Source organism: Trichoderma reesei (genome assembly GCF_000167675.1).
Source record: "Trichoderma reesei QM6a unplaced genomic scaffold TRIREscaffold_2, whole genome shotgun sequence".
NCBI classification, from domain to species: Eukaryota; Fungi; Ascomycota; class Sordariomycetes; order Hypocreales; family Hypocreaceae; genus Trichoderma; species Trichoderma reesei.
In genome coordinates, this window is record NW_006711149.1 from 132,606 (window position 1) to 149,583 (window position 16,978).

Sequence of the window (16,978 nt, forward strand, 5' to 3'; positions counted from 1 at the left end):
CCGAGGCTTATGGACATTCGGGACAGCGGATAATAATACTCGAAATACCCAGATGGCCCACTGTTAACGTGACACAGTTCACGGTCTTAGCGGTACGAAGCTGGTGACGGAAACTACTGCATACAATCGATGATGGCACCATGATGACGAAGAGATAGAGCATCGTAGAGATGTGTCCAATCTCCACACAATTTATTATTGTAGCAAGATAGTTTGAGATCCATTCGTGACTTTGGACCTGAGAGAGTTATCAAGCAGAAAAAATCATACTCATCGGTGCCCTATGCTTTCTTGATAATAGTGGCCTTCATTATCACCACTCCGTCCCTCTCTGCCACCAACTCGGACACCAAGTCTGTGTAAACGGATACGACGGACAAGGTTCGAATTTGATATTCCTCTCCTGCATAGACAGGTGATACGGCCCTGTAGAAAATCTCATCAGGACTTGTACCCTGTCCATGGATGTCTCTCCAGTAATCCAGCAAGTTGATGACATTTAAGGGTCCGTGAACCACGACGCCAGGGTGGCCCTCGGCGGTCCTGGTCCAGTCTTCGTTGTAATGTATCTTGTGGCCATTGAATGTCAGAGCTGAAAATCGAAAGAGGCCAACGTGGGACCACGACAGCTTGCGGACTGGGAACGCTGGAGTCAGGGGATGGTTAGTCGACACAGTTGCCGTATGAACCGAGCATTCAGCATAGTAGCAATAGCACTCACAATTGTTGTCCAATATCACATCAGACATTGAAGACGGAGCTAGGATGCTGCCGTTGACACTCCGAGGGGCCACACCCCCCCGAGCATCAGACTGCCTTTGTATCACTGGTCGAAAGATCCACGATCTTTTATCGACCAACGCCAGCCCTTGTGTTCCGTAAAGCTTTTTCTCTACCTCGACAAGTACCATCTCACCAGCAGATCGACTCGTCTTGGCCACCGCACTGATGAGCTTCGTGTGCTCTTCCGCCTCGTCCCCTACTCTCAGGGGGTTCCCCCTATCGAACTTGATGTGACCACCTGCCCACATCCTCCTTGTAAACGGGGCGGGCGCATTGAACGCTCGGTCACTCCCGTCAGCACCAAGATCGGCTTCGACATCGTCTGGTGTGAAGTAGACAAGGTGGTGCGCCGGGGGCACGGGAGTGCCCGCAGGCGCACTCATCCTGCGCATGTCGTGGCCATCAAGGACTGGTCGGCCGAGTGTTACTGCGAGCTTTCGCAGTTGATTCGCGTCAATGTATTGGCTACGCTTGGTGACCTTTTGTGCAAAGTGCTCCATCATATGAGACGCCGCCTCGGCGGCTGTCCGAATTAGGGGGGCTGGCGTTGTTGATGAGTGACGAGTCGTTTGAAAGAGCAGCTGCTTTGCAACTCTCTTGCTGTACTGTATTCTCTTCATCTTGACTTTCGTCTGCAAACGCTGGTGAAATGCGACAAAATGGTGCCTTCGTGTCTGAGTTCAAGGCCTCAGCACAGCCCCCTTTTGATTTCTGATATTTTGTTGATCTGCTCCAGTTTTTCTCCTGTCGCGATATCTTGACCTCTCTGATCTCGAGTCGATCTGTTCTCCTGACTGATTGAAGCATTCGGCTACTTGAGCCTCGAGATGCCGACTACTATCATTCCAGCTAATAATTTGCGATCAGCTTACAGCGGCCGCCATTCCACTAAGACAGGTCGTTAGCTGCTTAAAATCATAGTGGCTAATTGCATCTTCTTTCTTCAATGGGTGAAAAATCGCTCGGCATCACTGCCTGTGCGTTACCGGTTTATGCCCGGATCGATGACGGCGTTGGGGCCATTAATGCCCTTGAATGTTGTATGATACAGAGGAGCTCATTGAAACTTGCAGATGATACTCCTTTGTCAGAATCTCATCTGCCTCTACTAACACCTTCTCCAGTTCCACTCATATATCATCACTCCACAAAGATTCCAGACTCAATCGTGTAAAAGGAGATTGAGAACCTCCACTTGCCCCTCGACTGAGAACGAATATCCGCCTCCTCATACTCTATATGGCATTATATTCGCTCCAGCCGCTCGCTTGTCAACCCTATCGCCGCCAGTCCCGCCCAGTTGTCGTCGTTGGAAGCATCAGATTAGGGGACCTCGTTCCCACATGCACACTTGCGGCCATGGCGGCGATTTAACGCCGCGAAGCGCTCCCGTCCCTGATAACTGTACGGGGCCGGTTTATACAAGTACGCTGGGAGAAGTGAGAAGCACTATGTGAAGCAGAGAATGGCATCACTAGCGATGCGTCGTTTCGGGGGCCAGATCGTAGCTCGCTACTTTTTGGGAAAAACTTACGCAGCCCCAGTCAACCGAGCGGCGTGTCTGGGTTGCCTGGAGGCAGATCTAAATTAGCCCTGAGCAAAACCACTCAACGTTTGGGACCCCAAGTCACCGCTAGATCTAGAACCTTGACGTGCGGCAGGATAAGCAGCAGTAGCCCCGGCCAGCGACTTTGACGCGTGCCTTAGCTCCCGAGAGAGTGCTCGGCCTGGTCTTGGTGTGGGGATGTAGGGGGGGAGCTTTTTCACGGAATACGGAGTGAGAAAAGACCACGGCCGCGGTGCTACCTGACATCATTGTCTGCCGGGGGATGTTTCCATGGGATCTTTGAGACTGCCTCGATATGGCAATGTTACATTTGTCAAGGACCCTGAGGGAGGACACGATGATCCATCAAAGGGGGGAGCAGCGGGCGCTGGCCCTATATCCGTGCCGCTAAGCCAAGCATCCACATACAACTACTCTGCTCACCGGGCGTAACTTTCACTCATACCTCAGGCAGATGATCGGGTAATCTGTAAGCCCTGGAGGCCATTCAGTCACCTGTCCGGCGTGCCATACAGTTGGCATTCTGCAGTTGCGACGGCGCATCACAGCTTCACGAGATAGTCCTGCAACTTATGAACAATGCCCCCTCACATTGGGTACCCATGCATAAAACACCTTCTAGTGAGTCCAGCCACACCCACAGGCAATCGCTACCACTCCATTACGAAGCATACCTGCAGCCGCGAACCGAAGAAGTAACATGGTGGTGAGGAGAGACAGGGAATTGATCCTTCAACCCTCAGCGCCGAGAAGACCGAATTTCTCCGCCTTGGACCAGCGAGAGGAGAACCCAAAGCTGAGGACTGTCACTCAACTGGTCGCAATAGTAGAGAGGAGAGAAGCCAATCACACAAGTAAGACAAGTCATTGTGTGCTCTGAGAGTCTCCGTTGTTTTTACGCCATCGTGAATTCTAGGTGCTATTGTCCTTGCAGGTACTTTCAACTGTCTTCAATTTCTGCAACTTGCAATAGCAATTCTAGATGCTCGCTCTCTTCCATGTAATGCGCGCCCTTGGCCTGCAAACCAACGTGCGATGTCGGATAGGTGACGCATGTGGCTCTGTAGATCGACAACCAACAGCTTCAAGCATTGTGATGTGTCGACACAAGACTTTCCGTATAAGTAAACACCCGCGACAATGAAGTATTGCAACAAAAATGTTTCTGCGAACAGTCTACATGCCCTCATAATCGCTCATAGTTGAGACTCTCACCGTAGCTGAATTGACAGCTTCGCCATGGCAAATTCACCTTCTCACGAAAACATTGAGATGAGCCGCGTCTCTGCGCCTCACAATGATCATGATGAGTTTGACCAGTCTATACATCATGCGCAAACACTCCCTCCAGCGGATCACGGTCGCGATGCATATGTCGCTTTGGCCTGCTGCACCATTGCACAGGCTCCCATCTGGGGTACTCCTCGAACCTCCGTCGTTGTCAACGCTGTAACAAATGCTCACAGAATCCCCCAGGCTACTCAGTATCGTTTGGCATCTTCCAGAAGTACTACAGCGACCCAATGCACGGCATCGATGCGTCCGCCGGGGCCATCGCCACCGTGGGGTCCATGCAAATGGGCATCATGTATCTCCTGATGCCCGTCTTCTTCACCATACTGAACAGATACCCATACCTGCGGCGCTGGTGCGGCCCTCTTGGACTGGTACTCACGGTGACGAGCCTGTCTGCTTCTGCCTTTGTCGGCAGCATCGCCGGTTTGATCGCGACGCAAGGAGCTCTCTATTCCATCGGATGCGGGCTTCTCTTCAGCCCCATCTCCCTGTATATGGATGAGTGGTTCATTGAGCGGAAAGGCATCGCCTATGGCATCATGTGGTCTGGCAAGTCATCTGTCGGCGTCGCAATGCCTTTTCTCTTCAACCTCCTGCTGCAACGGTTTGGGCTTCGAGCAACCATTCTATCCTGGGCCATTGCGTCGGCCATATTGATATCGCCAACACTTTTCCTCCTCAAGCCACGCATCCCCTTACATGCTATATCGCACACTCGGCCGCTGTCATTTGCCTTTCTCCGGCACGCTTCATTCTGGACGATGCAGCTCGGAATAGTCGTCCAGTCGTTTGGCTACCTCATGCCCAGCACGTATCTCGCCAGCTACGCCTCAGCCATTGGGCTTTCTTCGGTGACGGGTCCCATTCTGCTTGCGCTGTTTTCCATGGCCTCAGTGCCGGGATCGTTAGTCCATGGCTGGCTCGGCGATAAGCTGTCAGCAACGAAGGTCATCCTTCTCTCGTCCTTCGGCAGCGCCCTGCCTGTGTTTCTGCTCTGGGGGCTTGGCCACCAGATGAGTACAATGGTAGTCTTCGTCATCCTCTACGGCTTCTTTGCTGGCGGATTCAGCTCGACTTGGTCGAGTATGTTACTTGAGATCAAGCGAGATGACCGAGCTGCAGAGACGTCTCTTATCTTTGGCCTCTTGCTGGGAGGTCGAGGGCTAGGATATATGATTGGAGGACCGATCAGTGGTGCTCTTGTGTCGTCCAAAGGAGCCATTGCGGAGGAGCCATTGGGCTATGCTACCAAATACGGGCCCATGATTCTCTGCACCGGCGTTACTGCCGTTATGGGGGCTTGGGCTCCGTTGTGGAAAGGCGCGAGGATTGCAAGCAGGGCGGGAATGAAGACTTGCTCCCGTATATTTACCTCTACTGCGTGAATGACGGGGCTCATTCTGGCTACAAGTGTATAGGTAGGTATTCCAGAAAGGCTGCAATTCTATACCATGAGATGATGTGACTCCAAGCTCACCGCAGCGGTGACTGCGTAGGGCCACATTATCTCAGGCGTTCACGATAAACAAGACTGCAGTGCATCATGCTATTGCCACGTCATCACATCAGCACCGGAGTGATTTCAAATATGATTGAGTCTCATCATGGTGTAACAAGGGCCGTTGTACTGATCAAACTTATATCGAGATGCTAGTACCTACCACACGACTCAGTCACGAGACCTCATTACTGCCATGTCAATGTCCCAGCAACTTGGGATAGCCACGCCCAGATAGATACACTAATGCATCAGACAAGGGTGCTGTGGGTTGCTGAGCTATCATATGCTGTTGGTTGAGACTCTTGTTTTTATTCTCCGTGTGGTTCCATGCCTTGAGCAAGGGTAGTGTGGGGAAGATGCGTTAACTCTTCTTGAACAATCCGGGGATCTGGGCATGAAATGGTGGGAGTCTAGCGTGAATGGCTATTTAAACCAGGTCTAAGCCATCATGCGTAGGAGGGAAGCCGAATGAAACTTGTCAGAACAATTCAAGTTGAAGAACAACCTCAGCAACTACATAATACGTGATATGCCAAAGACTTGCTATGGTTATTATCCTGGTTCTCTCCCGGCATCATTTTATATAACCAGCTAGTGATAAGAGTTTCTGAAGCATCACACAGTGGACTCAATGTTCTTCTTCTCCAACATAGCCTTAATAGTTTCGACTTTCTCCAGTTCCTCCACATCCTGCATCCCAGTTCGCAGCACTCCATCTTTGTCAACTGAATGATAGAGGACCGCCAAAACGGAGCCTTTCCATAGAGGCATCTCTTTGGCACGATTCCCGGCAATCACAGCCCCCAAGAGTGCCATGCCTCCCAGGAACTGCACGACCAGCGGCAAGATGAGCCACCTCCAACGCACGCGGATATACAAAACTGCCTGACTCGTTTTGCCTTGTGCGAGCTTCATCTGCTTGCCCTCCCGCACCATGTCAGTCAAGCTAAGTGCGATGCTGTCAAAGATTCTCGACACCTCTTCCAGACTGCCGTTCGCAAATGCCGCCGTGGCTCCCGGGGCAAAATTGTCGAATCCAGCGTTTCCGTTGGTCGTACCGCAGAAAGCAGGCGAATGGAAGAAGTTGACGAGGTATTTGAGGTCCATCATGTCTATATAAACATCTGGTAAGCCATTGCCGGTATCGTTCCACCAGGCTTTGTCTTCGCGCGCACTGTACTGGTTAATGTGCCCCTGCTCGATGCCGGTGTATCTGTCGAGGTGTATCTTGTCCGTGGAGCCAATGGTGAAGTTGTTCAAGCTGGATGAGATACTGGAGTAATTGTATAGCGAGACACCAAGCGCACACTCTATGACGGCTGCTTTCCGCAACAGAGACTCAAACCGAACCTTTTCGTCAGTTACACGATTATAGTCGTCGTTCCTAGGATCCCAGTAAAAGAATGCAGCATTAAACAAGTCGGAGCCATTGAGGTAACCGGCTTCATCGTTTAGACTGGTCGAGTTCAAAATCTTGATAGCATTTTGCTTCGGTATAAAGTTTAGCTGCACACCTCTGGGGGTCGTCGTGTTGCAGAAATCCCCGTAGCCGTCGTAGAAGCCTTCGGTGTCTGAGAAATCTGTACAACAGTCGCATCTCAGATTCGCCAACGTCTGCTCCAAAACGTCCGTGCATGTACTTGTGAAGCCCAGGGTAACGTAGGGCTGGTCCCAGGTGCAGTTGGAAGTACAGTTGAAAGCCGATGTCCAACCAGACGGGCGGAGGCCCCTGATTACCGCGGATGGTGTGTCATTAGCCAAGTCTGCTACAGATGTGAAGTCAGACGTTTGTTCTCAAGGGGATCATAGGTGAGATGTCGTAACCAACAGTAGCCCAACAGCATCCTAACGCTCTTGGTGTTGCGAAACCCATGCGCATACCCAAAGGTTGCTGAACCTTCTTGGTGCGTATAGACCGTGCCTGGCTCAATGTGAACGACCTGTTGCGCAAACGTATCGGTGAGTAGCGACAGGATGACCACGATGGCACTGAGGCTTGCGAATCCCCACGATATCTGGAACAGCATCCGCAAGGATCCCAGAGGTCCGCGGCTTGCCGTATCAATGATAGCCATTTCCACAAGTCGATGCGGCCTCTTCCTGAAGCGCATCCACTTCGCCTGGCTGAGGCAAGTCGAGACGGCGGCGAGGAGTGTCGCCCTTGCTGCGGTTATTACAATGGCAACGGTGGCGTTGAAGCTGATGAAGAAGGACCATTTTGATGACAGCTTGTTCTCGAAATGGGCGAGGAGAAATACCAACCCACCCATGCATGCGAAGCTGGTGCACATTGTGATGATTTCAATCCACCATGTTGACGAGATCCTGGTCAGAAATCCCGTATGGCCATGGACAGACTCGACCGCAGCAATACCATCAGCGTTGTCGTGCTTGACACTGTTGTCGCCGCTCCCGGTGTTCTGAATCATGGAGGTCTCTTCAATCTCCTCTGCTGCATCTGACATCAGCGGTTGGTGAGTAGTACTCTCCTCCATGTCGACGAGTTCAACTCGAATTGAGCTACGCTGTAGTATTGGTCCTAGCTGATGAACTGTATCTGATAGGATTCAAAGTCGAACAGCAAAGCTGGCAAGATGTGGCAGTGAGCCATGAGAGGGAGCTTGATAACTAAGAATAATCTGTGGGATATGGCCATGAGGCTTTGACGAAACACAGGAATAGGCTGCCAAGGTTACAGCGTAGGCAGTGAAACCACAAGTAAGACTTCTAGAGAGGGGAAATGTCTCTGCATTGGCACCTGAATGGCGAACGTCTCACACCAGCGAGGCTCACTCTTGATGAGCGTTCTCAGCCGACACGAGGACAAAACGTGAACATATTTCACGCAGTAACGAAATACAGGGGTAATTATTTCATAGGAGTATCTATATGCCCTACTAGCACCTTTGCCTGGAAGCCGAGGCCATTCTACTCGCCAATCACTCACTTGGCGGTAACGCAGCCAGCCAGCGATGCCGCAAAAGATCCACCGTCGATGGACGCTCTGTAGGATCAATCTTCATCAAGAGTTTGAGAAACGACGCGCAATCATCTCTCTGCTCCTGGGACAAACCAGGCATAAAAGCTTCAGAAGCAAGGCCGGGGCGATTGAAAGGCTCCTGATCCTTGACACGCCCCTCGTCGTCAAAGATACCACGGACAAGATCTTGGTTTCCTCTGTCAAGAAGGCTTTTCGGGAACGGCCCGAAGAGATCAACAATCTCAGCCAGGTGTTCTCTAACGTCGTACCGTCCGTCCGGAGCTATTCTGCCATCAAACATTCGGACAGCACGGTAGACTTCTAGCACCACAGCACCCAAGTTCCACCAATCGGTAGACGCGTCCCAAGGAGCCCCAATCAGGACCTCCGGAGAGCGAAGGGCCACTGGTTGAATCACCTCGCATAGATGCCTATCGATCCAGCTGGAGACTCCCCAGTCTCCCAGAGTAACATCAAAGTCAATCAATCGAGTATTCGCCTCGTCGAAGTAGAAATGACCGAGCGGGCTATGGGGGATCGGGCGATACTTCGTCTCTTGTCTGTCCTGGTAGGGAATGCGCTGCTGAAGATAGCCAGATTCGATCCTGGAGTAGTCACGGAACTTGACAAAGATATTATCCGGCTTGATATCTGTCCATAGGACCTGGTCAGTATAGGTAGGGAACAAAGCAGGGTAATTTGCTGGTGCTACCTGTATGGATGATGTTGTGGTCATGGGCAAAATCAAGCGCTACCAAGAGCTGTATAGTGAACTTGCGCATGACTGACCCAGGTATCATGTTCTCACGGAACAAGGTGCCGAAGCTGCAAAGCGTTTCGCCCATAAGTTCAAAAATGAGGCATACATGGGTGCCGTTGGGCCCTTGATGCTCAAAATCATCAAGCAGATGACAGACGAAAGGGTAGCCAGTATGGCTCTTGTCACCATGGCGGAGATTGATCAAAATCTCTTTCTCGAATGTGCCGTGGCCTTGGCCGTAGCATATAGCACTCAATACCTTGAGTGCTCGGAACTGTTCGGACACATCGTCGCTACAACGACGAGCGTGAGCTGAGATGCGTATATTTTACCCCCAGCCGGGGAAGCGTGACTGGTTGTCTCTATCAACCTACCAGGCTTGAAGATCTCTGACGAGCCATACAGTTGAGTAGCGGCCGTATCCGATCTTGTTCAGAACTTTCCATCTGTCGTTGAAGATATCGCCAATGTATACCGGATGAAACCCGCCAGGTCGATATGCAGCTCTGCCCTCGTCGACGTCTTCTTCGGAGGCCGCATCCGGCTGAGGCGGAGCACTGAAAAGCTTCTGCTCATCAATGGGATATTGTGTCTGTGTTTGTCTCGATGAAGGCAATTCCGGTTCCTGCTGATTGGCATCCATGTTGAGCATTATCCTGCTATGAAAGAAGCTCCCTGCAGTGGATGGTGCAAGGCGATGAAGAAGGTTTGGTACAAAGCCCGGTTGAATATAAAGGTACAGTACGCGTTGTTTGCCTCCAGTATATGCAGGGGTCCCTACGCAGCCTTGGGCGCGTAAAGTGATGAATGCAACGACCTGTCACAGAGCCAACAAAGGCACCACCAACAATGAGCGGCAATTACAGAAAGTGGAAAAACAGCAAACAACAGGCGGCGGCCGTCTTTTAAGCCCCCAACAGGCAACTCTGACAAATGAGCGAGTACGAATACCACCCACAGAATCAAGGAGACATTTCAACCCTCGCCCTCGCCAGCTCCAGATTTCCATTCCCCAGCAGCAAGTCAATTTTATTGCCCTCCCAGCGCCTTGCGACCGTCTCCTCGCGAATCAAGTCGCGAATCTTTCGATCCCACAGCGTGTTTTCGTCGTCCAGCTCCTCGCTCTCGGCCTCCACAACGTCAATACCTCCTCCCGACAGCGTCTCACTTACAGGGTATGAGCCCGCAAACTCCCAGTCGAGAATGCCCAGGATCTCATCCCCCTTTGTCAAGATGTTGCGCCCATGAAAATCTCCATGGACAAGTGTAAACGGCTCATCCTCCATGTCGATTGCTGCAAGAGCATCTCGCTTTTGCTGCAGCTGCTTGATAAAGTTGGAGACTGAAGCCGGCCCAAACAGATTTTGTTCAACATCTTTCTCATCCGCATGCGAGTAATAGGAAATCTCTCGTTCATAGCAGGCAAGAATATACTCCTTGGTGGTCCTATAGGGCCCAATCGGATAGTATTGTTTGCTGTGGAACTTGTGTCGCCCTTTGAAGATCTTGGCACCTTCAACAGTCGGAGCAAGCTGAAAGTTGTCAGGATTCAACCCCCCAATCATGGGAAAATGAGTGTCCGCAAAGTCGACAGTAATTTTCGCTAGTTGTTTGGCCATCGACTCTTTCTGCTCGGGTGTCAGACTCATCCAGTTGGAGCTGAGCGGCGTGGCATCAATGTATTCCTCCGCTATGAACGACGTATCCTGCTCATCTGTAGCCTGATAGAAAAAAACGAGTGGAACTGGAATATGGGGAAACTTTGTGCTAATGAGCCTCTTGAAGGCGACTTCATTCGTGATCTGGTAAGGGAGAAGGGCGTCTTCGCAAAGAAGACGCAGGGCATATTCGTTAAAAGAGCGTGTAACAACTTGGGAGCCGCCTTGGCCGACTGACTCAGACAGGTCAACCTGTGCGTTGTCAGTGGCCACGAGTATTTCATCCCGGTCAGACATATTGTGAATATCTCACCTCAAAATAACCATGCAGCTTCACAAGCCAGATGGTGTTGTATCCCCCTTTAGCCAGCAGCGTAACCGACTGAAATATAGCAGCCTCGGTCGAGTCCAGGTCGAGGCTCTGAGGCTTCGGCTCCTGCCGGCTCTCCATCATCGCCCGCACCTTACGAACGATTGCATTGTTTGCACTTTTTAGGGTATCCAGTGCTATCGCTGCGGTAGTAGTAGACTTTGGGGTGGACATCGCACTGCACTTGGTGGTCTTTGCAGAAGCCGTTCTTGTTGCAGCACTGGCAGTGATGGGTGGTGGGCATGATGGAAGGAGTTCTGAGAAGCTCAGGCGATGCAGGATGTTTTGTGAAACCGGAAGTCACGTGGCTGTGAATTGGATCTTGATGACCATATTGTATCACCAACTTCATCCTCTGCCAGTGATGCGATGATGGTCTTTTATAGGTAGTTGAGCGTACCTAGGCAGTAACTTGTTCCCTACCTCAACACTCTTCTTCTCCAATATTTACCAATTTTTACTCCAAACGGGTAATGTTCTTTCACCCTCATTGCACACGCGCTCATCTCAACATGTGTGCGGGGGAAATCCTTCGATATTGAAATCATGCAAGGAGGTGTATACTGTTAGGCTGCAGCCAGCCTTGCCCTCGGTATTGGCCAGCACCCATCAACAAGGAGGGTCGCGTCTCGCCTTTTTCATGCCTTGTGTGCTCACTTCCTTCCTTGGCTCTCTCTGCCGCCTTTACTGACCAGGTTTCTATAGGACATCCTCCACTGGTCGTATGGGACAAGATTTCAGCCGCTTCTCTTCGGTGTGCTAGACAAGCTCCGATGCTCAGAAACGGAAATTCTCGACAATCACTTTGGCACAAGTCAGATTTATCATCGAGGCTGTACACTGCTATACGTGTGTGATAGCCTAACAGGGCCTTGATTTGACTCACACCACGGGAACTTATAGATCCTACGAGGTAATGGTTGACAATGTGCACATCGCTTGAGAATATGTACATGTTTCCTTAGACAAGAGGGGGATTTGCTATCAGCTTCAACATGTTCAAAATCTTCATGAGATAGAGGAAATGCTTCCATCGGGTTGTTCACGCCGCAGATTAACTGCATTCAAACCGTAGATCGGCTTCCCAGTACCGCCCCCTCATCCATACAAAGTAAGGCTGACTCTGTATTACCAGGCTATCACCCCACAACAAAGCATACATCCAACACTAGAAGGCTATTGTAAGAGCACCAGGACGTAATGATGTGTTTTCCTCCTCACATATGTGCGGCCATAAGCTGTGGAACTACTAAGACGCTGGATAGCAAAGGAAGACTATTGGATGACCAGACCAACCTGCTCAATCTCTCGTTGTCATGGCTCAATTCTCTACATATGGCTACCTGGGCCTTGTGGTCCCTACTCTACTGCTCGAGGGCATACAGTTTGTGACTAGGATCCCAATCAATGATTCGGTACAAGGACCGCCTTTGAGTCCAAAGGAACATTCAAGCGGTTGATAGCGCCTTCGTCTTGAAACCACTCCAAAACTGGAATTAGATGAACCAAAGCCGGTTCTCAAACTGAAAATGCCCCCTTTTTACCTTGTTCACCCCAGCTCGGCAGACAAATTAATGCATAGCAGATGATCTTAGCGGGAGGCGCCGCATCTCCCTCTGTCAGCGAGAATTTCCTAACTCGGCTTACGAGAGTCATCGTATAGCAAGTGAAGAAATTTTGTATTCTCGATGCTTATATCTCCAGCCTTTTCGCATAATGTCATCCATTGTGCCTGATACAAGTAAAGTCCCGTCAGCAAGATTTGAGCGGTTGTCAACAAAAGTAACCTCTCGATGATATATAGATTCAGACACTCTCGCCTATGTTAACGAACAACGAGCGGTAAACTCATCAATCAACAGTCTCGACCAATCTACCTATTCAGACCATTCCCATTCAACGACCTCTAAGATATGACCACTATTACAACGAGTCGTTACGCAGCGGCACATGCAGACCCGCATGGACCCGGCGATGCAAGGCCAACTGCCCTCAAAATCATCAAAGACGAGCAGCGAGAGGGAACCATGAGCGACAAGGTCGTCTTCATCACGGGCTGTTCCTCAGGACTGGGCATCGAGACAGCGCGAGCGATGAAAGCCACCGGCGCGACCCTCTTCGTTACGGCTCGCAACCTGGAAAAGGCAAAGCAAGCACTCGGTGATATCCTTGACGGCGGCCGTGTTCACCTCCTCAAGTTGGATCTCGAGTCCCTCGACAGCGTCCGGGCCTGTGTCGATGAGTTCAAGTCCAAGAGCAGCAAGCTCAATATTCTCATCGAGAACGCTGGCATCAGGCACGTTCCCCTTGGAAGAATGCGGGACGGCTACGAAAAGCACTGGGGAACCAACCACCTCTCTCATTTCCTGCTATTGGAGCTCCTCAGACCAGTCCTCATAGCAACAGCCACACCAGACTTCTGCTCTCGTGCCGTCCTCGTCTCGTCCACGGCTCACAGAAACGCTCCCATGGACTTTTCAGACTTGAACTGGGAAAAGAGGCAATATGTTCCCTCAGTCGCGTACGGTCAGAGCAAACTTGCAGATGTGTACACTGCGAGTGAAGTCGACAGGCGATATGGCGCGCAGGGGCTTCATGCCTGGAGTATGCACCCTGGAGGTATCAGGACGGGGCTTCAGGCGCCCAGTCAGTGGGATATCAAGGACTGGCTCGTCGTCGTCAAATCTGGCCCCATAGCAACGCTCATGAGCATGATGAACGCTGAGCAAGGTGCGTCGACGTCGGTATGGGCTGCGGTGAGCAGGGATCTAGAAGGCCAAGGAGGGAAATACCTGGAGAGAAACCGATTTAGCGAGCCGTTGAAGAAGGGGTGGAAGATGATTGATCCAGGGCATGCCGAATGGGCCTATGATGGGGAGGCTGCAGCGAGATTGTACGACATGTCTCTCAAGGAGATCAACCCCTGGCTTGATTAAACTCGGGCTGAGTGACACAGCATGAAAATAACTCTCATTGCACTCTCAATAGAATTTGCGTCGCTGCTTTGATTTTCTGTGGGCCAACACTTTTATTGCTCTACAATACCTAGGTAGTATCTAGTCTCCTACCAATTGCTCTGGAAAGAGGAAAACTCTGTGTCTGCTTTTGCTGAGCTTTGCACTCTCATCATACGGCTTGCCCATGAGCCTCGTATCTAACTTCCGCGGGCAATCTTCTGCAGTTGTGCGAGATTTCCGTTGAAGATATCATTATCGCCACCCCAGGGAGAGGCATCACTGTTCTGCCAGATTGTATAAACGCTCCAGCCATTGGGCAGCGCCCCAACAGAGCTAGCATACCGCGCGATAACAAGAGGCGATTTGCTACCAAACGAGCCATTGTTCCCAGTACAGAGTTGCCACCAGCTTGTGGAGGTGTAAATGAGAGGATACTGGGTCGTAGCAGCGTGGTAAGTGTTGACAAAGTCGTTGATCCAGCTGACCATGGCACTCGCGCTCAAGCCATAGCAGCTGTCGCCGCTGGGAGCATACTCAAGATCCAGCATACCAGGAAGTGTGATGCCGTCCGCTGACCAGCCGCCTCCGTGTTTGAGAAAGTAGTTGGCTTGGGCAGCACCGGAAGAGGAGGCGGGCTGGGCAAAGTGGTAACCACCCCGGATGAAGCCGGCATTGGTCGCCTTGGTATAGTGATCGCTGAAGCTGGGGTCAGTGTAGGTGGTGCCCTCAGTAGCCTAAGCAGCAGTTTAGCACCTCATCTTGAAATGAGAGTTGGGAAGACGGTATGAACCTTGATGATCACAAAGCGTGCACCATCGGCATAGGCTTTGGCAAAGTCAACGGTGGCTTGGTAGTGGGAAATGTCGAATCCTGGCACGGTTGCGCTGGCCATAGAGGCAAGGGCTGCCAATTGGACGGCAAGGGGAGTCAGAAACTTCATGATGATGTAAAATATTTAGGGATATAGACTGGAGCAGCTTGCTGGAGGTTGACTGGATCAAGAAACTTTCTGAATACAATTTGCGTCTGGGACATGGGAGGGCCTTATATAGTCGGCCAAGTCGTCACTTTGAGACAGTGCAGCCCTTCTCACAAGATCTTCATATGCAAACACGGGACAGAGACGCTCTACGAAGGCCCTTGTTCTCCCAACCTGAGGTACTACATATATGTACTGTACTATCTTGACTCAGGTGTCGCAATATGCTATGCAGATTGAGCTTGGTGGACCATTGCCGACCTCGCTCAGCTTGGCGATTCGACGCAATCAAATTCTCCCTTTGATTCCCGTGCTGTTTGATAGAGCATCCGAGCTCTACCCCCCGCATTTAGTACCGCGCAACCACTCATGATCGGCGGGCTATCTGAGAGCTGAAAATGATCCCTGCTAGAGATGGGGCCATCTGGTCCAGTTTGGAAGGTGATTTACTGCGGAAAACCGGTTGTAAGGCGCCAGCATCAAGGCCGATGAGAAACATGAAAAATATCTAGTGTTTTGGAACTAGAGATTGTATAACTCTTGCTTCCCATAGATGCTATATATAGGTTCAAAGTACGGCTGACGGGTAGTTATTCCGATCTGATCCATTCAAATGTCTTCATGTAGAACTGTGTCTGTCTGGAATGCAACTGATCCGCTCATCGTCTGCAGCATCATGGTCATCCATAAGGTATGCTGCGCACAGCTTCCTATTCATGGAATAGCGCGCTTCCTGCAGAGGTGCCCTGTCAAATAGGCCAATTGGACGCGAGGAAGCAAAGCCGAGGATGCGACATCACTGGACGGTGACGGAATCTTTGTTCCTGGAATAATGATATAGGTTGTATACGTCTATCAAGTGAGACTTACTCCTCGGTAATCAGATTGAGATATGAACCCACCATATCAGCTGAGGCGGAGAATTGTTGCTCCAGCTTGCTCTGTTTCCAATAGTCCTTGTGCTTGTGCGACCTGATCGATGGGAAAACCAGCAATAAAACCTGTCCTACAGTTGTTTTGCACCAAGGATTGCGTAAGGATTATATGCGGAACAGGCAGATCAGACATGTGATTATTGTTTAGGCAAATTGTAGTGCAATGCGTTGTATTCTCATACTCTCACAACCAGCCTACGCCAAACATCTTCATCTCCTTACACATTAGGGTACCCCTCTCCATGACTTATCAAATCAAATGGTATACAATTCTCCATCCATAAGTCGACCTAGCGAGACATCTCAAGTCTGACCCAAATCCATCTCTAGATGCTCTTTCATTGAAAGATGACAAAAGTTCTGACACACCCATATTCCTCGGTGACAGGAGGTTGGTAGGCAATTGCCCTGTTCAGATGTCCCGCTCAAGACCAAGAAGCCCTGATATATATCGCGACAGTCTCTCCAACAGATTTCGGCACCCAGGCTGAGCCGGGCAACTCTCGGTTGCGGTAGGTCTTTTAGCGACCACGTCAGTGCCCAGCTTGGGCCTTTGGACAACGAATTGGGTATCTGTTGGCAATCCAGATCCCAGAGTGCTGTTGGCGGATGGTTGAGGTTCGAGTGGTGTCGCCTCATTGGCATCATCCGACGCGGCAGGAGTTTGTGAGCGCCCGGTACCGGTACGTATCGCGATGTTGTTGATCACGATGTAATGGGGGCGGGCGTGAGAGGGACGCCGAATGGCGTTGCGACGAAGGATGGAGACATCCTCGCGCTGACGTCGACGCAACGTCTGGAGATCGCGTTTGGAGGTCGACAGGTTGCCATCAAATGGCCGGGAGAGAGGGGGAAAGTACTCGGCTACTCTTCCCTGGATCGCCATTGCGAGAGCGTTGCAGTGATTGTGCAAGAAGAGACAAAGACGTTGGAGTAAGAGTAAGTAGCAGTTGTTGATCTGGGCTGATATACAGAGCAGATGTGAGAAGATTGAATAGTGCAGGAGCCGAAGGCTGGAGGAACCTGGGTTATTTATACGTTTGGTACATTCTGCTTGAGCATAGTGTACAGATAGTACGCTTTAAGGCTATCCTGAAGAGGCTTTTTGCCTAGAACCTTGATCCCAAAGAAGGTTTACGGGTTTTGTTGATACCATGCTTTGAAAGCTGATACTGACCAAAATTGGGGACAC

The 16,978-nt window shown here is 50.8% G+C and overlaps 7 protein-coding genes across 7 annotated transcripts; 2 read left to right on the top strand and 5 right to left on the bottom strand.

The window, feature by feature from the left end:
• Positions 1-281: 281 nt before the first annotated feature.
• TRIREDRAFT_55881 (uncharacterized protein) lies at positions 282-1,403 on the bottom strand (the record flags this gene model as incomplete). Its single annotated transcript, XM_006962211.1, has 2 exons — positions 282-543; positions 718-1,403. The coding sequence occupies 2 exons, from the start codon at positions 1,401-1,403 to the stop codon at positions 282-284; spliced, it is 948 nt and encodes a 315-aa protein (XP_006962273.1).
• A 2,219-nt stretch (positions 1,404-3,622) lies between these two features.
• On the top strand, positions 3,623-5,031 carry TRIREDRAFT_55630 (uncharacterized protein; the record flags this gene model as incomplete). Its single annotated transcript, XM_006962003.1, has 2 exons — positions 3,623-3,767; positions 3,827-5,031. 2 exons carry the CDS (start codon positions 3,623-3,625, stop codon positions 5,029-5,031), a joined length of 1,350 nt encoding a protein of 449 aa, XP_006962065.1.
• A 3,055-nt stretch (positions 5,032-8,086) lies between these two features.
• On the bottom strand, positions 8,087-9,530 carry TRIREDRAFT_55719 (uncharacterized protein; the record flags this gene model as incomplete). Its single annotated transcript, XM_006962212.1, has 4 exons — positions 8,087-8,626; positions 8,756-8,778; positions 8,840-9,138; positions 9,262-9,530. The coding sequence occupies 4 exons, from the start codon at positions 9,528-9,530 to the stop codon at positions 8,087-8,089; spliced, it is 1,131 nt and encodes a 376-aa protein (XP_006962274.1).
• A 319-nt stretch (positions 9,531-9,849) lies between these two features.
• TRIREDRAFT_103455 (uncharacterized protein) lies at positions 9,850-11,159 on the bottom strand (the record flags this gene model as incomplete). The annotated part of the gene is made up of 3 exons (XM_006962213.1): positions 9,850-10,797; positions 10,859-10,988; positions 11,035-11,159. 3 exons carry the CDS (start codon positions 11,157-11,159, stop codon positions 9,850-9,852), a joined length of 1,203 nt encoding a protein of 400 aa, XP_006962275.1.
• A 1,669-nt stretch (positions 11,160-12,828) lies between these two features.
• On the top strand, positions 12,829-13,851 carry TRIREDRAFT_55671 (uncharacterized protein; the record flags this gene model as incomplete). Its single annotated transcript, XM_006962004.1, has 1 exon — positions 12,829-13,851. One exon carries the CDS (start codon positions 12,829-12,831, stop codon positions 13,849-13,851), a length of 1,023 nt encoding a protein of 340 aa, XP_006962066.1.
• A 218-nt stretch (positions 13,852-14,069) lies between these two features.
• TRIREDRAFT_103458 (glycoside hydrolase family 25) lies at positions 14,070-14,812 on the bottom strand (the record flags this gene model as incomplete). Its single annotated transcript, XM_006962214.1, has 2 exons — positions 14,070-14,606; positions 14,663-14,812. The coding sequence occupies 2 exons, from the start codon at positions 14,810-14,812 to the stop codon at positions 14,070-14,072; spliced, it is 687 nt and encodes a 228-aa protein (XP_006962276.1).
• Positions 14,813-15,647: 835 nt separating this feature from the next.
• Positions 15,648-16,672, bottom strand: TRIREDRAFT_103459 (uncharacterized protein; the record flags this gene model as incomplete). The annotated part of the gene is made up of 3 exons (XM_006962215.1): positions 15,648-15,675; positions 15,722-15,857; positions 16,288-16,672. 3 exons carry the CDS (start codon positions 16,670-16,672, stop codon positions 15,648-15,650), a joined length of 549 nt encoding a protein of 182 aa, XP_006962277.1.
• Positions 16,673-16,978: the final 306 nt, after the last annotated feature.